This window comes from Daucus carota, chromosome 2 (assembly GCF_001625215.2).
Source record: "Daucus carota subsp. sativus chromosome 2, DH1 v3.0, whole genome shotgun sequence".
Taxonomy (NCBI): Eukaryota; Viridiplantae; Streptophyta; class Magnoliopsida; order Apiales; family Apiaceae; genus Daucus; species Daucus carota.
The window spans coordinates 44,928,691-44,945,529 of record NC_030382.2 but is presented as its reverse complement, the minus strand read 5'-3'; the positions used below and the strand labels follow the sequence as shown (position 1 = coordinate 44,945,529).

At 34.1% G+C, this 16,839-nt stretch overlaps 2 protein-coding genes, 1 long non-coding RNA gene and 1 pseudogene across 5 annotated transcripts; 1 reads left to right on the top strand and 3 right to left on the bottom strand.

Moving 5' to 3' along the window:
- The first annotated feature begins 1,993 nt into the window (after positions 1 to 1,993).
- On the top strand, positions 1,994 to 4,297 carry LOC108209669 (axial regulator YABBY 1-like). Of its 3 annotated transcripts, XM_017380705.2 has the most exons (8): positions 2,006 to 2,091; positions 2,215 to 2,331; positions 2,421 to 2,573; positions 2,727 to 2,844; positions 3,464 to 3,512; positions 3,664 to 3,739; positions 3,904 to 3,978; positions 4,085 to 4,297. In XM_017380705.2, the coding sequence occupies exons 2-8, from the start codon at positions 2,227 to 2,229 to the stop codon at positions 4,100 to 4,102; spliced, it is 594 nt and encodes a 197-aa protein (XP_017236194.1). In that variant the 5' UTR covers positions 2,006 to 2,091; positions 2,215 to 2,226; the 3' UTR covers positions 4,103 to 4,297. The 3 variants fall into 3 exon arrangements, with proteins under 3 accessions (XP_017236195.1, XP_017236193.1, XP_017236194.1); XM_017380706.2 differs by having other exon boundaries at positions 1,994 to 2,331; positions 4,088 to 4,297; XM_017380704.2 differs by having other exon boundaries at positions 1,994 to 2,331.
- A 1,525-nt stretch (positions 4,298 to 5,822) lies between these two features.
- On the bottom strand, positions 5,823 to 10,012 carry LOC108209667 (probable GABA transporter 2). The gene is made up of 7 exons (XM_017380703.2): positions 9,676 to 10,012; positions 9,085 to 9,315; positions 8,745 to 8,842; positions 8,145 to 8,331; positions 7,287 to 7,417; positions 6,501 to 6,737; positions 5,823 to 6,385 (listed from the first exon to the last, which is right to left on the bottom strand). The coding sequence occupies exons 1-7, from the start codon at positions 9,824 to 9,826 to the stop codon at positions 6,008 to 6,010; spliced, it is 1,413 nt and encodes a 470-aa protein (XP_017236192.1). The 5' UTR covers positions 9,827 to 10,012; the 3' UTR covers positions 5,823 to 6,007.
- Positions 10,013 to 13,232: 3,220 nt separating this feature from the next.
- Positions 13,233 to 14,180, bottom strand: LOC135146809 (protein trichome birefringence-like 23; annotated as a pseudogene).
- A 93-nt stretch (positions 14,181 to 14,273) lies between these two features.
- Positions 14,274 to 15,589, bottom strand: LOC108206998 (uncharacterized). The gene is made up of 2 exons (XR_001804204.2): positions 15,226 to 15,589; positions 14,274 to 14,882 (listed from the first exon to the last, which is right to left on the bottom strand). It is a non-coding gene; the product is annotated as an uncharacterized LOC108206998 (long non-coding RNA).
- Positions 15,590 to 16,839: the final 1,250 nt, after the last annotated feature.

The following is a 16,839-nucleotide window of genomic DNA, read 5'->3' as shown; positions in this document are numbered from 1 at the left end:
TGATGTTTGAATTTTTATACACAAAAAAAAATCTTAAAAATAAGTTACGAAATTATATTTATAAGAGTTTTAAAATGCGTGTCGAGTACTGAAAAAACGTAAATAAATGAACGGGACGGAGGGACTATCTTATTTTTCGCAAGTGCAAAACATGCTAGAACTCTTGTACATCTCATACTTAAAGTAACTACTAGTAAACGATGGATAGTTATAAATAGTGGGCTGTGCTGAGCATTTACAAAAGCCAAGCTGGAAACGAGAATTGACCTGGAGTCCTTGAGCAAGCAGTTGGATTAAAGTGTAAAGGTGGATGGATATATAGGTGCCCGACATTTAAGGCTTTCCTAAACCCTAGAGTTTGAAGCTAGTGTAATAATTAAATAATATTTTGGTATAAGGCTTGTTGTTTGAAAACAGAGAATCCAGAATAGGAATGGTAAAGGCTTACACAGCCTCTTAATATTGAAAACAACAGGTGAATGAAGTAAAGCTAATCACTCCCATGCACAGGTCCCTTTCTTCATCCCTCTCCCCCACCTCTACCGCCTGTGCCACACATATATCCTCGGGAATGTCAACCATATATTTTCAGATCCAAGGTAGCTAGCTAGTTAGTGTATTTAGATGCAGATGCTGGAATTTGTGTGTGTTTTTTGGTTCGGTATGTATGTTGTATTTTGTACAGAGAATTTTATACTTTTTTACGGTTCTCGAAACAATACTCCAACTAAATTTTTTTTTACTTCTTTTTTGTGAAATACTCCTATTAAGATTTGTGATGCATGCATCATTCTCGATGTTTGTAATAATTAAGAGTAATTACTTATTAGTCCCCGGTAATCAATTTGATTCTTTTATACGTAATTTGAAATGTAAAAATCATCTCCGCACATATCATTTTTCAAAATTTTCCTTTTTTAATAAAAGTTTAAGATATTTTTATATATTTTTTCATTTTAAACTACGTGTAAAACATCAAAACGACTATTATTTTCGAACAGAGGAAGTACAATTTATAAGCAATTTTCACCAGCATCGGTAAAGCGACCATCTTTTACCGTCATATTGTGTAAAAAATGGTCATTTTTGACTGAATTAATCTGATCAAGCCTATTTAATTTTAACCGTTTGTTACTGGTTGAAAATAACCTAATCACAAAATAAAAAATAATTGAACTTATATAGTTGAGGTAGATTCTTTTGACCGTTTATAGTTGATTATATTTTGTGACCCGATTTTTTTTGACTGAATGCGCTTAAATTTACCTTCAAGAAATTTCGACCGATTCTATAGTCGACTACATCTAGTTGTCAAAAATATATTCGACTTTTTATTTTCAATCATTTTTAATTTTGATCAGAAAAGGTTGAAAAAAATTATGATCAAAATTTCAGTCGAAAATAATCATGATTCTTATAGCGTCATATCAGTTGTATAGAACTCAATTAATATGCATAACTTCATTTATTAATTATTAGGCAATTAAACAAAATTATAAGTTAAGTGAGTGTAGATTTGTGTAAATACTCTTTAAAAAAAATAAACTCAGAAAAAACATAACTTTTCATAAAATGCAAAGTAGTTTTTAGGTTACATTTCATATAGCCTATAGTCAACTAGCTAGGTTCCCTCAAACGATATACATTTGCATCCCTACTAAAAAAGAGGTATTCAAGATTTCCTCCAAAAAAGAAAGGTAGTTTGGAAAATGGTTGATATTTCAGAGATCTCTCTCCCCACTTGAAGTGCAGATTCAGTGTTCTATCACACAGTACACTCAATTAAAGTTGAATGTGTGGACAAATTTCCATAGCCAAAACCAGGTGATACAAAGTAAAATAAATGTATTTCAGAAAATGGAAAAGTTTCACAAAAAAGAAGAAATGAGGAGCAATAATAATATCCCTAAAAAAGAAGTAGGGCAATGAAAACATGGTGAAGTGTTAAATCAAGGGAGTAGGCAGTACCCTTATATTAGTGAGTGTCCCTGTCTTTTTCCCCCACTCTTTTCTCTCTCTCTCTCTCTCAGCTGCTTCTTGTTCTCTCTCATAATTCATCACAACATTCACAAAGAGATCAGATCCGAGTTGGTTAGTCTGTCTATCAATCAATCTCATATCTCATATATCTCATGTCTATAACATTGATCAGTCAAAATATCCATCAATCAAATCATTGAGAAATCATCATCATCATCATATCATATATTACAGGTGAATTTAGACATGTCCTCTTCAGCTGCTTTTTCCTCACCGGACCAGCACTACCACCTCTCTCCCTCCGACAAGCTTTGTTACGTCCATTGCGACTGTTGTGACACTATCCTCGCGGTATTTATTTATGCTAGCTTTTGTTTCACCACTTCTTTTCCGGTCTCTTCAACCTTTTAACTAATTACATGTATGTTTATTTATTTTAGGTGAGTGTTCCTTGCTCTAGTTTGTTCATGACCGTGACGGTTCGGTGCGGCCACTGCACCAACCTTCTTTCGGTGAACATGAGAGCCCTTCTCCCCTCGTCTAATCAGTTTCACCAGCTCGGACACCCTTTCTTCTCTCCTCAAAATCTCGTGGTAAGTGTTTTTTCAGAGAGAGAGAGAGAGAGATTAAATTAGGGTTTGTGTAGAAACTACCTGTCTAGCTACTTCTTTATAACATATAAGTTGAAGTAGGTAATTAGGGTTTCATATATACAGAGATTAATACATATGGCCTATTTGGTGCAGGATGAAATTCGGAGCTCCCCTTCAAATATGTTGCTCATGAATCAACCTAACCCTAATGAATCCCTCATGCCGATTCGAGGAGTTGATGAGCTTCCCACACCCCCTGTCCCTAACAGGCGTAAGATACTCTTACGCATAAGCTTCATTACCTTTGTTTTACAAATATACTCATCAAATTGTTATGAATTGTTTTCATAGATGTTATATACTCACAACCAGTTACTAAACCTTCTGCATCTAAGAATTAAGTGTCTCGAAAGTTATATATTTCTCTTTCTTGTACGCATTTTATTCTACCTTCAATTTCTGCTACTGATGAAAAGGTAACTTTTAAATAATCCGCATTCAATTTAAAGTTGATAGATCTTTCCTAACATGACTTTCCCAAGTGTTTCACTAAAAGGTTTCCCTTCTCTAGCAAAAAATTATTGACTTTCAATGCCTTACAGAAACAATGTGCACATAATGATGTTCCAATAATTATCACTCCTATATAAGCATATATTTCTTGTTTCTGCCTTCAGAAAGTTAAGAAGTGCATAAAGATCTAGTAGTCCTGTGAAACCATGTTAAAGATAATGATGAAGTAATGATATATATGAATATATATCTAAGGAGAGGAAATTAAGGGAGTTAGCTAGGCAGGGAAAATGAAAGATGAGGAAAAAGTCATGAAATAAGTTGTAAAAATGGCTGTCTTGTTAATTTGTCCTTATATCTGTCTCTACTCTATGCAGCTCCAGAAAAGAGACAGAGAGTGCCATCTGCTTACAACAGGTTTATCAAGTAAGCAAGAGATCTGATGCAAGATTTTTATGTTTAAAGTATTCATTGCATACTTATATATATATTTGTATGTATGTGTGAGAAAAGATGTAGCTAGGATTGTGACACAACCTAAGATCGAATATTCAAGAATGCTATGAATTAACTGCAGGGAAGAGATCCAGCGTATTAAAGCTGGAAATCCTGATATTAGTCACAGGGAGGCTTTTAGTGCGGCTGCAAAGAATGTAAGACCTCAGAAACTATATACACTACATTCATGTCATTGTATATATATATTCTACTATAGCAACTAAGTTCCAAGGTTAATTACTGACCAGAGGGTAGGTTAAAACAGCTTTAGTTAACTGTTTGATTTAACTATAGTTACTCATCAAATTTCTTGAATTAGTGGGCCCATTTTCCACATATTCACTTCGGACTCTTGCCTGATCAATCCGCCAAGAAAACAAATGTTTGCCAGCAGGTAGTACTCTAATTATCTTATGCCTTTAGAATTTACACGGATCATTTTTACAAAATATTATTTGTATTCGGAATCATGTGGTTCGGTATTATGTTGTGTTTGCAAGAAGGAGAGGATGCACTGATGAAAGATGGATTTCTAGCTGCTGCCAATGTGGGATTTCTCCTTACATATAACTCGACAAGTGAAATTAGGGCTTGTTTGATTCATAATTTCCCAGTTTAACTTCGTATGACTAGTTAATTAAGGTACTTGTTTATGTTGTCTTTGGACTGGAACATGATCGACTTTCTAAGTACTAGTTTAATTTGTAGTTTAACATCTAGAATGTGCTCGTGAATCAATCTGCTTAATGTAGTTTTTATGAGGATAACTTAATTAATGTGTCCTTTAATTGCTTTACTGTGACTCTGGTGCATGCGTCTGTAATCTATATGACACCAAGCAGGCACAGACATATATGTTTATTATTTGAATTAAAATCATATGCATGCAACCGATTTCATTGTGGAACAAAATCGCCAGAGAATGGATTTCAGAAAAATGTGGATAATTAAGAGGACTTTCTGACTCTTTTTCAAGAGATTAAAGGACCTGAGAAATTAACGGGTTCAAGGACTTTGTCACATCAGATGGTTTTCTCAAGGCCCTATGTTTGTGTATGTGTACAGGGGAACGTTCCAGTACTATAAAAGCTCTCGTGCTTCACAGACCTTTTGAATGCATCAATATCAATACATGATGCATTAAAGCAGTATTAGGATTTATCTAAATTTCTTTGCGCCCTCTAGAATTACAATTGGTAAGATTGTTCTATCGGATGGTTTTGAATGTCTATCCAATAGCAAGCAATATATTGATGTTATTAAGTCCTTGGCATGCATTGAGAAAATGAAAATAGAAGTGTGTAAGCTTTTTTATATATAATCCCACTGGAGACTTCGTCCTTAAAGTTTTAGAAGAAACAGTAAGTTAACACGGTAACAAGCTCAATGTTGGATGAGGTCTCGAGTTCAACTTCATGCCACCACTAATATTTGACAAGACGCGCACAGTAAATGCACCTTGAATTGCAAAACTGGCATTACATTGATCACTTCTACTCGTAAATTGCATAATTGGGTTTTAATTAGTCTTGTTTCTTTGGGGACAAAATATGTGACTTGAGTCGGAAAATTAACCTTACATTGCTTAATTCTACTAATAAATTGCACAATTGACTTTTCATTGATTTTGTTTCTCTGGAGAGTGGAGACAATCATATGTACAATTGGCTTTCCATTGATTTAGTTTCTTTGAAAGACAAACATATACCCGACTTGAGCCCAAATCTTGTAAGTAAAATTTCTTTTTTAAATAAGTCAGTTTGATGTGCTTATGATTTTTGTCTGATGTGCATATGAGTTTTTCCCACTCCAGACCTGTTTTCTGTCTAGGGACCATGATGACCTGATAAACAATTCTATTGAGCTTGCTCCATATGTTCTCCTAAAGGTTGAATCAGCTGTTTCAACTCTTTAAGTTAGAGATTGCCAATCTCATCCATTAATGCAGCCCACTTAAATGATGTCAGTCTCATCTGATATTCCAGATCCTATTATGGTCTCAACTTTTAGAAGTTGTTCGGGTGATCCATTTGTTTCAACTATATATTGAATTGTACTATGTTATGAACTTGCCATGATTCATTGTAAACAATGACCTTATATATGAACTTTTAGAAGTTGCTGGCAATGATGTTATTTCACTATAAACAAATTATACAAACAGGAATAAGAAAACAGCATATGATTATTCACTATCTAGTAAATATGATTTTTGATTTAAACAATTGTATAGAAACATAGATAACAAAATATATATGCAAGATGAATGAAACTCATTCTTTGGTACAGAAGTGGAGTTGGATCAAAGAAAGTAAGAAAAAGCTATACAAAGAATTTATACTAAGTACCCAAAACTATATTGCAGAGCACTCTTGAGTTTCACAAAACAACATTGCTGAGCACTCTGGAGATTTTAAACTAAACTAGTCCGCAAGGAACTTGAAGGTCTTAGCATCAAGAACCAACTGTCGTATAGAAGAGAATGCGCCCAAGAGTCCTACGCATGTAAAGACGATCATAATTATGTTGTTGAATCGATACACGAATGAAGAACGCGAAGGCTTGAACGTCATGTTGTATAAAAGCATAGGAAGGATGAAGTCTAGAGGAATGAAGCCAATGGCTCCAACTACGGCGCTAATGTCTGCAAAAAATGGCAGCATTGCAGCAAAGAAGCCACATAATATCATGTACACAGACCGAAGAATTATTCTCGGGATCAAGTTTCTTTTGGAGAACAATCCTTGTTTCACATCAGCTGATTTCTTTTCCATAATCTCGTACGTTACTTGAGAGTACACCTAAAATTTAGGATTGTGATCAGTGTCATTAACTTGAGATATTTTACTGATAAGATTGTTCTAATAGTTAAAAAAAATGGCAGTTAAATTATGGAAGAAAAGTTAATAAGCTTACCAAGGTAATGGCAAAAAGTTGGACAAGAACAAGGCCAACGGTAAGTCCTACAAGCCATTTGGGAACCAGTTCAGGTCCTTGAATTGTCAGGAAACTGGTTAAAATATTCGGAGTGGATTGGTTCCCGAACACCAAGTACCCCGAAATTGAAACAGAGCAGAAAGTAACGATGATTACCAAGTAACACAGTACTAGGCCCTTCACCATCTTCCCAGTTGCTGGTGGCGCCAGTGTTGCCTGTTAGATTGAAATGGTAGCATTTGTATCATGAGTTGTGGATTGTAATGATATGAAGTTACGACTGAGTTAGGACCCTAATCACGAAATGTTTCTGTTTTATTCAGTATTTATTTAAGGGTCCTGTTCCTTGCCAACCGGTTGCCGGGAAAGGGTTATCTAACACACTGTACGGGGGCCATTAGATTTAGATTTCAAGGGCTCAGATCCAATTTTGAGTTTGGAATGCATCCGCGGATATTATCCGCGGAAGGGGGAACTCCCATTCCGCGGATAATATCCGCGGAAAGGAAAATTTCCCTTCCGCGGTTATTTATAGCGGATCCTTTGAAAACTCAAATTGGATCTGAGCCCTTGAAATCTAAATCTAATGGCCCTCGTACAGTGTGTTAGATAACCCCTTCCCGACAACCGGTTGGCAAGGAACAGGACCCTTTATTTAAATAGGCAGGGGTGCCATCAGTATAGAAGGCAAGCCAAAAGGATATATCTAGCAATCACTGATGGAAACTGTATACGGAATTTGCTTTGACGAGGAAACGAACTTACTTGTATCTCAGGCAATATTCCGTTTCCAAATATTGCAGCTATGATAGATATTGATGTGAATGCATTAAATAGCTTTGATGACGATGATTTTGCTAAAGAATAATCCCTAGGAGGTGCATTTTCGGAGGTACCTGCAGGATATTCTAGTTATAACAGTGCACGGATCAATTATATAACACACAGTGCACTAACATATTACCCCAACACCTTATACTGACTGGTAGCATGTTGTGGTCCAAGTGGATGGATAGATTTTATGTTAGTAGGACCTTGAATTTCAATAATACAGGCCACATCAGTTTGTAAATTTACTCTTCACATGGCAGTTGGCACTCTTAACATGTCTAAGTGTGTTCATCACTGATTATATAGGGTCCAAGCAGAATATAAGGATCCTAGACATATCCAAGGTAATGCAGTTTACAGTTAATGCTCTTGTAAAATAGAGTTTGCAACAAGGAACAGAACACATAACATTCTGAATCAGGTGAAACAGCAGCTTTGACTATGCGAGTAGGAGGATCATAAATTCATAATACTAGGTAATGACAGTTACTGTGTACTTGGATTATAATTTTCTAATAGATATTGCTTATTGGTTATACATTATCACCCATTTCACCGTCCTTGCAACAGAAGAATGAGCAACAATGTGATCGCGTAGCTGGATCAATATCATCTCATCAAGTATACTTCACACCTCAGTTCAACTCCAAGTGCCGTTTATCCTCAAAATTTTGATATAATTGATGCTATAATCTGAAGTATAATACCTAATTCTTTGTATTTGATCATCTTTAACTGCATAATAGACACAAAGAGAAAGAATTGCAAAGGAAGAAGGAGAGGAGTATTTACCTGCATATATACAAGCCGCTGTAGTAAGGAACGAGAAGCCTAAGCAGAGAATAAGTGAGCCTAGATTGATATGCCTTAGAGAGTGGAAGGTTGGCAGCTGAGAGAGAAGCATCATTACTACTGTCACTATAGCTATGAATTGATACAGTTTCATGGTTCCGGTTGGAGTAATTAGCGTGTAAATGATCTGAAAAATTTACAACAACAAAAAAACAGAGGGCCTTCAGTACTAGTACAACTTACTCAACAGAGAGTTAGAAAAAAATTCATATATTAGCAGCATTTAAATTTATCAATGTTATTCATCTATTTTCCTATATATACGAATTAAGGATAAGTGTCTACAATATTAAAACCTGATAAGTGTGTCAAGGTTCTTTCTTTGGTTTTTAATTTTTATTTATTTTTGCTCAACTGGAGACTCCAGAGTAATCATAATTGTAGCACAAGTACATTGCTACTGGTTTATTAATACAGGCAATGAGCAACCAACTAGTCGACATAACTTTTTCAGCAAAAGACCAGATTTACGTAGGAGTAGATGAATTTGATGTGCTTTTCTGAATGTACATGTAACAGTAGGCCTTATGGTTGCTATACCTGAAGGCAACTTCCTGCAAGCAATATACATCCCACCGATACTGCAATATTGATCGCCGTTTGTATTGACACAACAAAATAAAATATCCATCCAGACCCTACAAGTATTCAATAAAACACATTAAACTTAGGCAATTACAATCCAAACCAATAACAAGGGGGAAAAATCTCTATTGGTTTTCATCTTCAATTTCTGGTAAACAAACTTGGCTTGTTAATTAAGACAGTATGAAACATTAAAGTCTCGAATGAAGTTGAAAATAGAGTTCTAGGCAAAAGAAGCAGAGCATAGCAGATCTACCATTGTATGGTCCGGAATGAAATCAAAGTGCAAAATTACCTAAAACATCAGAAGCGAGTTCACGAAATCGGATGTGGCGACGGCCTGACTTTTCACAGAAATCAAGCACAAGTGACATGAGATAGTAAGCATAGAAGGTCACAGCTCCCATCACAAACAAGGAGAAGAAGCCTAGTATCCATCCCATCCCTCTAAATGCAAACGGCAAAGCCAGTACTGTTGGCCCCACTATTGCAGTTGTCAAATGATATCCAGCATGATACCACTCCCCTGCTCATCACAAAACACACATTAATCAATCTATTACAAGAACAACACAAATAACCACACCAAACTCTAAACCAAATCAGAATCCAAAATCCCCGTGCACCCAAGTCCCCCAAGTATCCGATGCACAGTGCGACAAGTAAGTGAAGAATCCCGACTTCCTAAATCATAATTAATTCGATCTCGGTTCCAAAATAAATTTAGTATCTAAATCGTTTAATTTCATATATCAAGCTAAAAAGTGACGGAACCAGGATTTTAAAATGAACACGCCTAAAATGAGCAACTCCACTTAATTTTTCAACATAGTCGAGGCTAAAAATCTGTTAAAACCTTAAATTTACAAGTTAGAATAGAAGGTACCTTTAGATTCAAGAACAAAAGCTGCACCAGCATCTTCTGCACAAGTAGTCTCTACAGGGACTACACCACTTTCTGGGTTGACAGCCATGACTCGAGCCATCAATAATGGATGAGGACTGGTGCGTATATTATAGTCTTCAAAGCTCTCCATAGTTGATGATTTTTATATAAATGACAGATGGGTATATATATATACAGACAGAAAGGGGTAATAAGTGAAGATGATCGAGTAGAATAGTAATAGAAAGTCTTGATAGGCGGCGTTGCAGCGCATGCACGGATGCGTTTTTGGAAACCACACTTCTTTTTACTACAAAATGAGTTCATATAATACTCGTACGTACATGAATGATTAATTGTTTATGGAAAATAATATAATTTATTGCAAGGCCATGACTTGAGATAAGTCCAAAGTCCAATGGCACATTCCCATGTGTTTTGTTTGTATATTCAAAGTTCAAACAAAAGATGAGAACAGTGGGGAATTGAAAGCTGAGGTTGATGCCTTAACTACTTCGTTTGATATTTTTGCTGTGAACAGTTAGAGTTTGGGCAGAAGACACAATTTGTTGTTACACCGCACGAAAACAAGAAATGTAAAATTTGGGTTTGGTTTTTAAGATTAGATACAAGAACACGAAAATACATTTTGCACAAGAACATAAAGTACACGAACATGAAAAATACATGTTAAATTTAGTGCCGGATTCGAATTTTTATTTTATACACAAGAAAGTACATAAATGTACACGATATATATATATATATATATATATATATATATATTCAAAAAATAAGTATATAGTATTGTAAAAATATATATTTAAAAATATAATATATATACATGTACAAATTTGTGCACAATTATATACAAATATAAAAATTTAATGTATATTTCATTATATAATACATAAAAACTTTTTTCTTATTAAATATACACAAAAACTAAACGAAAAGTACACGACACGATTCGAAACGGGTACGAGTTTGAGATTAGGTACACGAACCCGAAATGGATCGTATATGCGTTTCGCCTACAACTACACGACGCGATTGACAGGTCTAAAATCGAGTGAACAAAAATACATTCTGTTGGTTATGAATGTGCTAGCAGTTTTTCAAATTAGTCGACATGTGTAAAACTGGTTCGGGATTGTTGCACAGGTTTATGATTTTTTTATGAGATACTGGAAAATGAATGATATATATGGTTCGAGAGTGACGTGCAAGGGACTTTAGGCTTGAAAGGGTTGCATATTCTAAATTATTGTAATTAAATAATGCAAAACAACGCTTGCAAAAAGTTGGTTTTCTTTTCCAGCGATAATGCAACATGTGTTAAATTAAGTATTCTAAAAGTACAGGTAAAGTGTACATTTAACGAATAACAACTGCGTTTGTTCGCAACACATTATAAATTCGCTGTGGGTGTAACGAATGTGAGAAATGTGTTACTCACTAGCTTTTGATGGAATCTTGAAATTACAAGTCACAATTCACATGCGTCAGTTTTAGCTGATATAAGCGCAAACTTTAGAGAATGTTCTTCCATGAATGCGGAGGCTAAATAGGTGACAAAAATTAGTGATTTTTTCTCTTTTTATTCATATTTTCTATTTTGACATTAATATATACATTAGTGATTGAAAAGAGACATAATAATATTTTAATTTCTTATTAATCAGGTTAAATCTTGTAATAAGAATGATGCGTTAAGTTCTTGACCAGATGCGTCACTTTCATCATATCATATATATTCAATTCAAAGCAAGGAAATAGCTACTAGTATATCCAAAGCTATAGAGTAAAATACTAAAATCTACTACATGGAGTGGGGCCAAAATTCACACAAATTCTTTGAATGTAGACCGAAATTCCCACAAAATAATTGTGAAATTATTACATAAGTGTTGATAATAATCAATAATACCAAAAAATACGATAATACAATGGTATGAACGGACAGTTGACAGCTGAAATAAGCTGCCTTTACAAGCTGGCGGCGGAAGAGACAAAGATTGTGTTTTCAGATCCGTTAATTTATTTTTAACTAACCTGGCTGGAGTACATGGACATTTGCTTCTACTCCTTTAATCTCCTTTCTTGACTTATATTCAACACTTTGACTTTTTGACTTTTCAGTCAGTCCTCTATATACGGCTGTCCATCCTCTTATGGAGAGTAGGGCTGAGCAAACGGTCGGTTCGGTCGAAAACCGAACCGAACCGAAATAACCGAAAACCGAACTTTCAGATTTTTCGAAACCGAACCGAACCGTACTTCTGTTTCAAACCGAACCGAACCGAACCGAAATTACTTCGGTTATTTCGGTTCGGTTCGGTTAAAACCGAACTTTATATTGAAAAAAAAAATCAGCACAAATTAAAAAAATACATAAAATAAAGATACATTTAAAGTGGTTAATACACTCATCAAAATATTATGCATAAAGTTCTGGTCTTCCAGAATAGCCATACACATCAGTACATCAGTTTTGCAGCTTGAATCGGAACTTGCAATCTGAATCGGAATTCTAAGTCAGGTGGTGCCGTGGTCACGGCGCAGGGCGTGGGCTTGGGCCTTGGGCCTTGGGGGAGGTGGCTGATAGCAGATGGGTACTGGGTAGAGTCGGAGAGATTAGCCGATTTAGGAATTAGGTCAGAAGAGTTAACTGTTAAGACTTAAGAGAGTAAATTATCTGTAATGTATATGAATATTATTTATATTATATATTATATATAAATATAATTTAAAAATATATATATAAAAACTTCGGTTATTTCGGTTAAACCGAAATTTTGTTTTTCTGAAACCGGACCGAACCGAACTTTTAGTTCGGTTATAACCGAAAACCGAACTAACCGGAGTTTTAAAAAATTCCAAACCAAACCGAACCGAAATTGTACGGTTCGGTTCGGTTAGTTCGGTTTGGTTCGGTTTTGCTCACCCCTAATAGAGAGTCGTAATACAAGTATAAACTATTTCACTTGCTCTCTTCGATCATTGTTCTTCACATGCACCGTGGAATTAGCAGCATATGGCTAGGCTGTAGCATTGACCCATGTGATTAACTTTAGTTTTATGTTCAACTTTTGGCCAAATTATAGTATGTTCAACTTTTGGTAAAGATATATTTTGTTATTGTTCTTGTTGGTTCTGACTTTCTTATAACTAAAAAACGATAAGTGCTCTAGTGCGCATATATGAGAATGAGTTTGTAGTTTGTACTACGGTGTGATGCGACTATAATTGCAAGCCAGTGCATCCTATATGCTTGGATTTGATCCCACCAAGAATTAAAAATTATTAAAGGATCAAATAAAATCACTTAAATATTTAAACAAAAATTAAAAAGAAATATTTCAGAGCCTGTTTGGTGGGATCTATGACCCAGGTTCTAACACGTTTTCGACTTTAAATTGAAAAATGTCATAAGCTGATTTAAAATTAAAAAAAAGAAGTCAGAAACGGACTTAAAATCAGAAATTTGTATGATGTACTTTCTTGAACAACTTACTTTTTTCTGCTATTTTTTAAAATAAAAATCAATTTCATCATTCAAATAACTAATCTATCAAATTTATTTTCCTTCAGACATAAATCATCTAAGAATATAAAATTCATTATATCGGAAGTCTCCTTCCTCAAATTCATCTAATTCAACTTCTCGAAGAAGTCTGTTCAAATCATTATATTGGAAGTCTCCTCAGCTGGTTTTGCTCTTTTGCAGGATCCGCCACTAAACCATTCCCCATTCTCAAAGTGATCTGCTGTTGGATTTCTATACAAGATCATACCTTTGTGATTGGAGTTGATGATGAAGTTGAAGACTTCACTGATTACTTTGCGATAAGCAAATTGAAAGCCTAAATCTGTTAGGTTGCTGCCAGGACAGTAATGGCAGCCAAATATAGTGTCATTTTCATAGTAGATTCCACTTTTGACGAACCATTTTCCCGATGAAAATATAATGCAGTCAAAATTCTGGTACAAACTAGTCCAATTTGAATCAAGTTTGTCCAGATGAAGTTAAAATTCTGATGATGAAACACCGTTGTAATCTTCAATATCTCTGCTTTTGCAAGGAAAGGTGACCACATTATTGAGATACCAAAGTTGTAAGTGTTGAATAGCCATCTTCTGTTTTTGTAGTCTGCATCATGGCAACATGAAGGGGTTCTTCTACCTATATAAAATGTAATCCATTAGTCAACAGAATTATGTATAACCAATTAAATTTTTTGTTGGTTAGAATAGAAGTTAAGATGGATTATCACCTCAGTGTAATAAACTTAACAAACTTCTACAACATGTGTTGTATATAATGTATTTCAGACAAGGAGTTTAGAATAATCAAACTTGACTATGATGAAAAATGAAGTCTTTGGACTGCTATGCAGCACTTGCTTTCCACCCTCTGTAATAACCAACTATAAATACCGAGAAAATGATCATGAGAATGTCAAACTAGAGTTACAGGAAAATGCAAGAGGCCTTTTATGCATTCTATTTTTTAACAGATTCTGCGGCACAAAACATTGCAATGCAAGCAGGGGAGAGGGTTGAAGATATGATATTTAAGCAAGAAATCATGTTACTTGGTGTTCCAAGAAGAATTCAGCAACTCCTACGTTATTATACTTCATTTCTGTTCACAATTCAAACCACAAGATTAACAAATTATAAGCATATAGCTTATTGGAATGCTCGACATTAGCAGATCCTTTGGCAAATGGATGATACGATACCTACTAATCAATATCTATCAGTACATTAAGTGATACTAGCAAGTAGCGAACACATAATATACATCACTTATAAGTATGTCTAATATCCCTTCACAAACGAAGTACGTCTAATAGCAGCATGATCATAATTATGGAGCATTTAACTTCCTAGAAAAAGCATGAATATTTGCTTTCTACTTTTGCCAGTATGCAAAGCAATGACTAAACATGATTTCAAGATATTGAATCTCCATAAGCGCCCAAGCTTTATCCCTCATCATTTCAAGAAACTTTCAGGCTAATTGTGGCAGCTCACAATCCCTAGGCTTCCACCTCCAGTACATATACTCTGAATCAGGCCTCCCATTCTTCATAAAATTCTGATGAATTTCAATGAACTGGCAACTCTCATCAGTATAAACAGGACCTCTTGCTTCTCGATTCAACTCCCCACTTATATATCACATGTTCCCACATTATCTAAAACTCACCACAAGATATAACAGAATTTCAGTACACCACAATAATCTAACACATTACAAAAATTTAAAATCAATCAAAATTTCTAGCCATAGTTGCCAATTAAAACAACTGCAAATCACAACTGACTCTCAAGTACGCCGCAGAAACATCATACTTTTCCTACATTATCTACAAGTCACTCAAAAACAACAGCATTTCAGTACACAACCAAATCCAACACATTGAACTCCTAATCTAAATTCTCAAGCATACTAAAACAAACCAGAACAAAACAACACTAAAAATTGAAGTAAAAACAACAATCTTAAAAGTCCATAAGTAAAGACTGAAACTTTAGTACCTTTCTGGTGAAATTGATCTCTTAATTCAGGCACACTCAAAGAAGATTTTTCAAGACCCATTGCAACAGCTAAGTGCGCAGAGACCACCACCATGTTTTTAAGTTCAACTTCATTTCTTTCATATATAATTCATTCTATGTTGCCATAAAATATTAATGCAGGCTTATAAATAATTGTATCTATATGTAAGTGTGTCTTTGTATGAATGTTTGACTGTTTGTTATGGAGTGAGGTGTTAAAGAAACTCAATTATTAAAATGTCAGATTCTTCTGGATGAGCCGACAATGAAATGTGAGCTGTGCACTACTAGTGTATAGTAACATATATTCTTAGTGCATGTATGATCTCCAGTTCTCCACTCCACGGTTATACTTAGAAAATTTATAATGCAAACAAAATGTCTAGCACAGTGCACATGATTTCTGGACAGTCACTGCAGTAGTGTTTTGGCTATTGTGTCCTCTTTTTCTTTTTTAAATCCTAAAATAAAAAATTGAAAAGTTCCTCCAAATATTTGAATGTTAAAATTTACTTTTGAAAATAAAATGGTAATGCCATATATTTTAAATTTTATCGTCTATATTTTAAATTTAATTGAAATACAAACCAATCATATACCAATTTTAAATGTTTTGACTTAATTAATAATAAAAAAGTTTAACATGCAAGGACAATCTTTTTTTTTTTTTGAAACCAATGCAAGGACAATCTTATTCTTCTTTTTGTTTATATAACATTCATTTCACTAATCAGATAATTACGAATAATTTATCAGAACATGAGCATGCATTAATCAGCTAACAATAATCCAGCAAATGCAGCAAATTATCAGATTTCCAAAACTTAATATAATTATAAGAAGTTATAAAACAAATTATAAATAAATAAATTTACTATTAATCAGATAAATTATAATCAATAAATATTTTAAATAATCCATATCCAGCATACATAAAGCATTAAACATGCTAGCTACCCAATGCGAACTGCATCTAGAAAGTATAAGTGCAATATTTTCTTTTAAGAAATAAACAAACTGTGTAATTTAGGGTAATAATGTGAAACAAACTGATCAGCCCTTTCTTCTTCTACTTCTATTGATATTGAAATATTTACGTAATCATACACGCTCCATTCAGATACTTACACAAGGATTATAGAAGGCAAAATACTATCGAACATTCAAACTGTTATATATATTATATAGTAATAATTACTTGTATATTGATCTTATACTCGTAAGAGTACTTCTAACAGCTTTTAATTCAAGTTCTTGATACTTATCAGAAGTGCACATTATTTAAATAATAATACTGATTAAAAATTTAACAGCTTTCAAAATCGTTTCTCAATACTTATGAGAAGGATTAAAAACACATTAAAATTGTTTAAAATGTACGTAAATCAACTAATCATATGAATCTATAATGTGACAAAAAAATTAAAATTATTGATATTTAACTGACACACATTAATCAAATACTCAGACTATTCTGACATAAAACTGAATCATTGATATTTGACTTGTATATTAATCAAACGGTCATGACTTCTATATTAATCAAACGGTCATACTAACCTAAAATCTGACAAAAACTGAACGGTTGATATT

Coding starts and splice junctions, on each gene's coding strand:
- LOC108209667 (XM_017380703.2), bottom strand. CDS start 9,826: ATGGAGAGCTTTGAAGACTATAATATACGCACCAGTCCTCATCCATTA. Junction 9,316..9,675: donor TTTTGTTCTTGAATCTAAAG/GTACCTTCTATT, acceptor TGTGATGAGCAG/GGGAGTGGTATCATGCTGGA. Junction 8,843..9,084: donor ACTCGCTTCTGATGTTTTAG/GTAATTTTGCAC, acceptor GAATACTTGTAG/GGTCTGGATGGATATTTTAT.
- LOC108209669 (XM_017380704.2), top strand. CDS start 2,227: ATGTCCTCTTCAGCTGCTTTTTCCTCACCGGACCAGCACTACCACCTC. Junction 2,574..2,726: donor TCTCTCCTCAAAATCTCGTG/GTAAGTGTTTTT, acceptor TATTTGGTGCAG/GATGAAATTCGGAGCTCCCC. Junction 3,513..3,663: donor GCTTACAACAGGTTTATCAA/GTAAGCAAGAGA, acceptor AATTAACTGCAG/GGAAGAGATCCAGCGTATTA.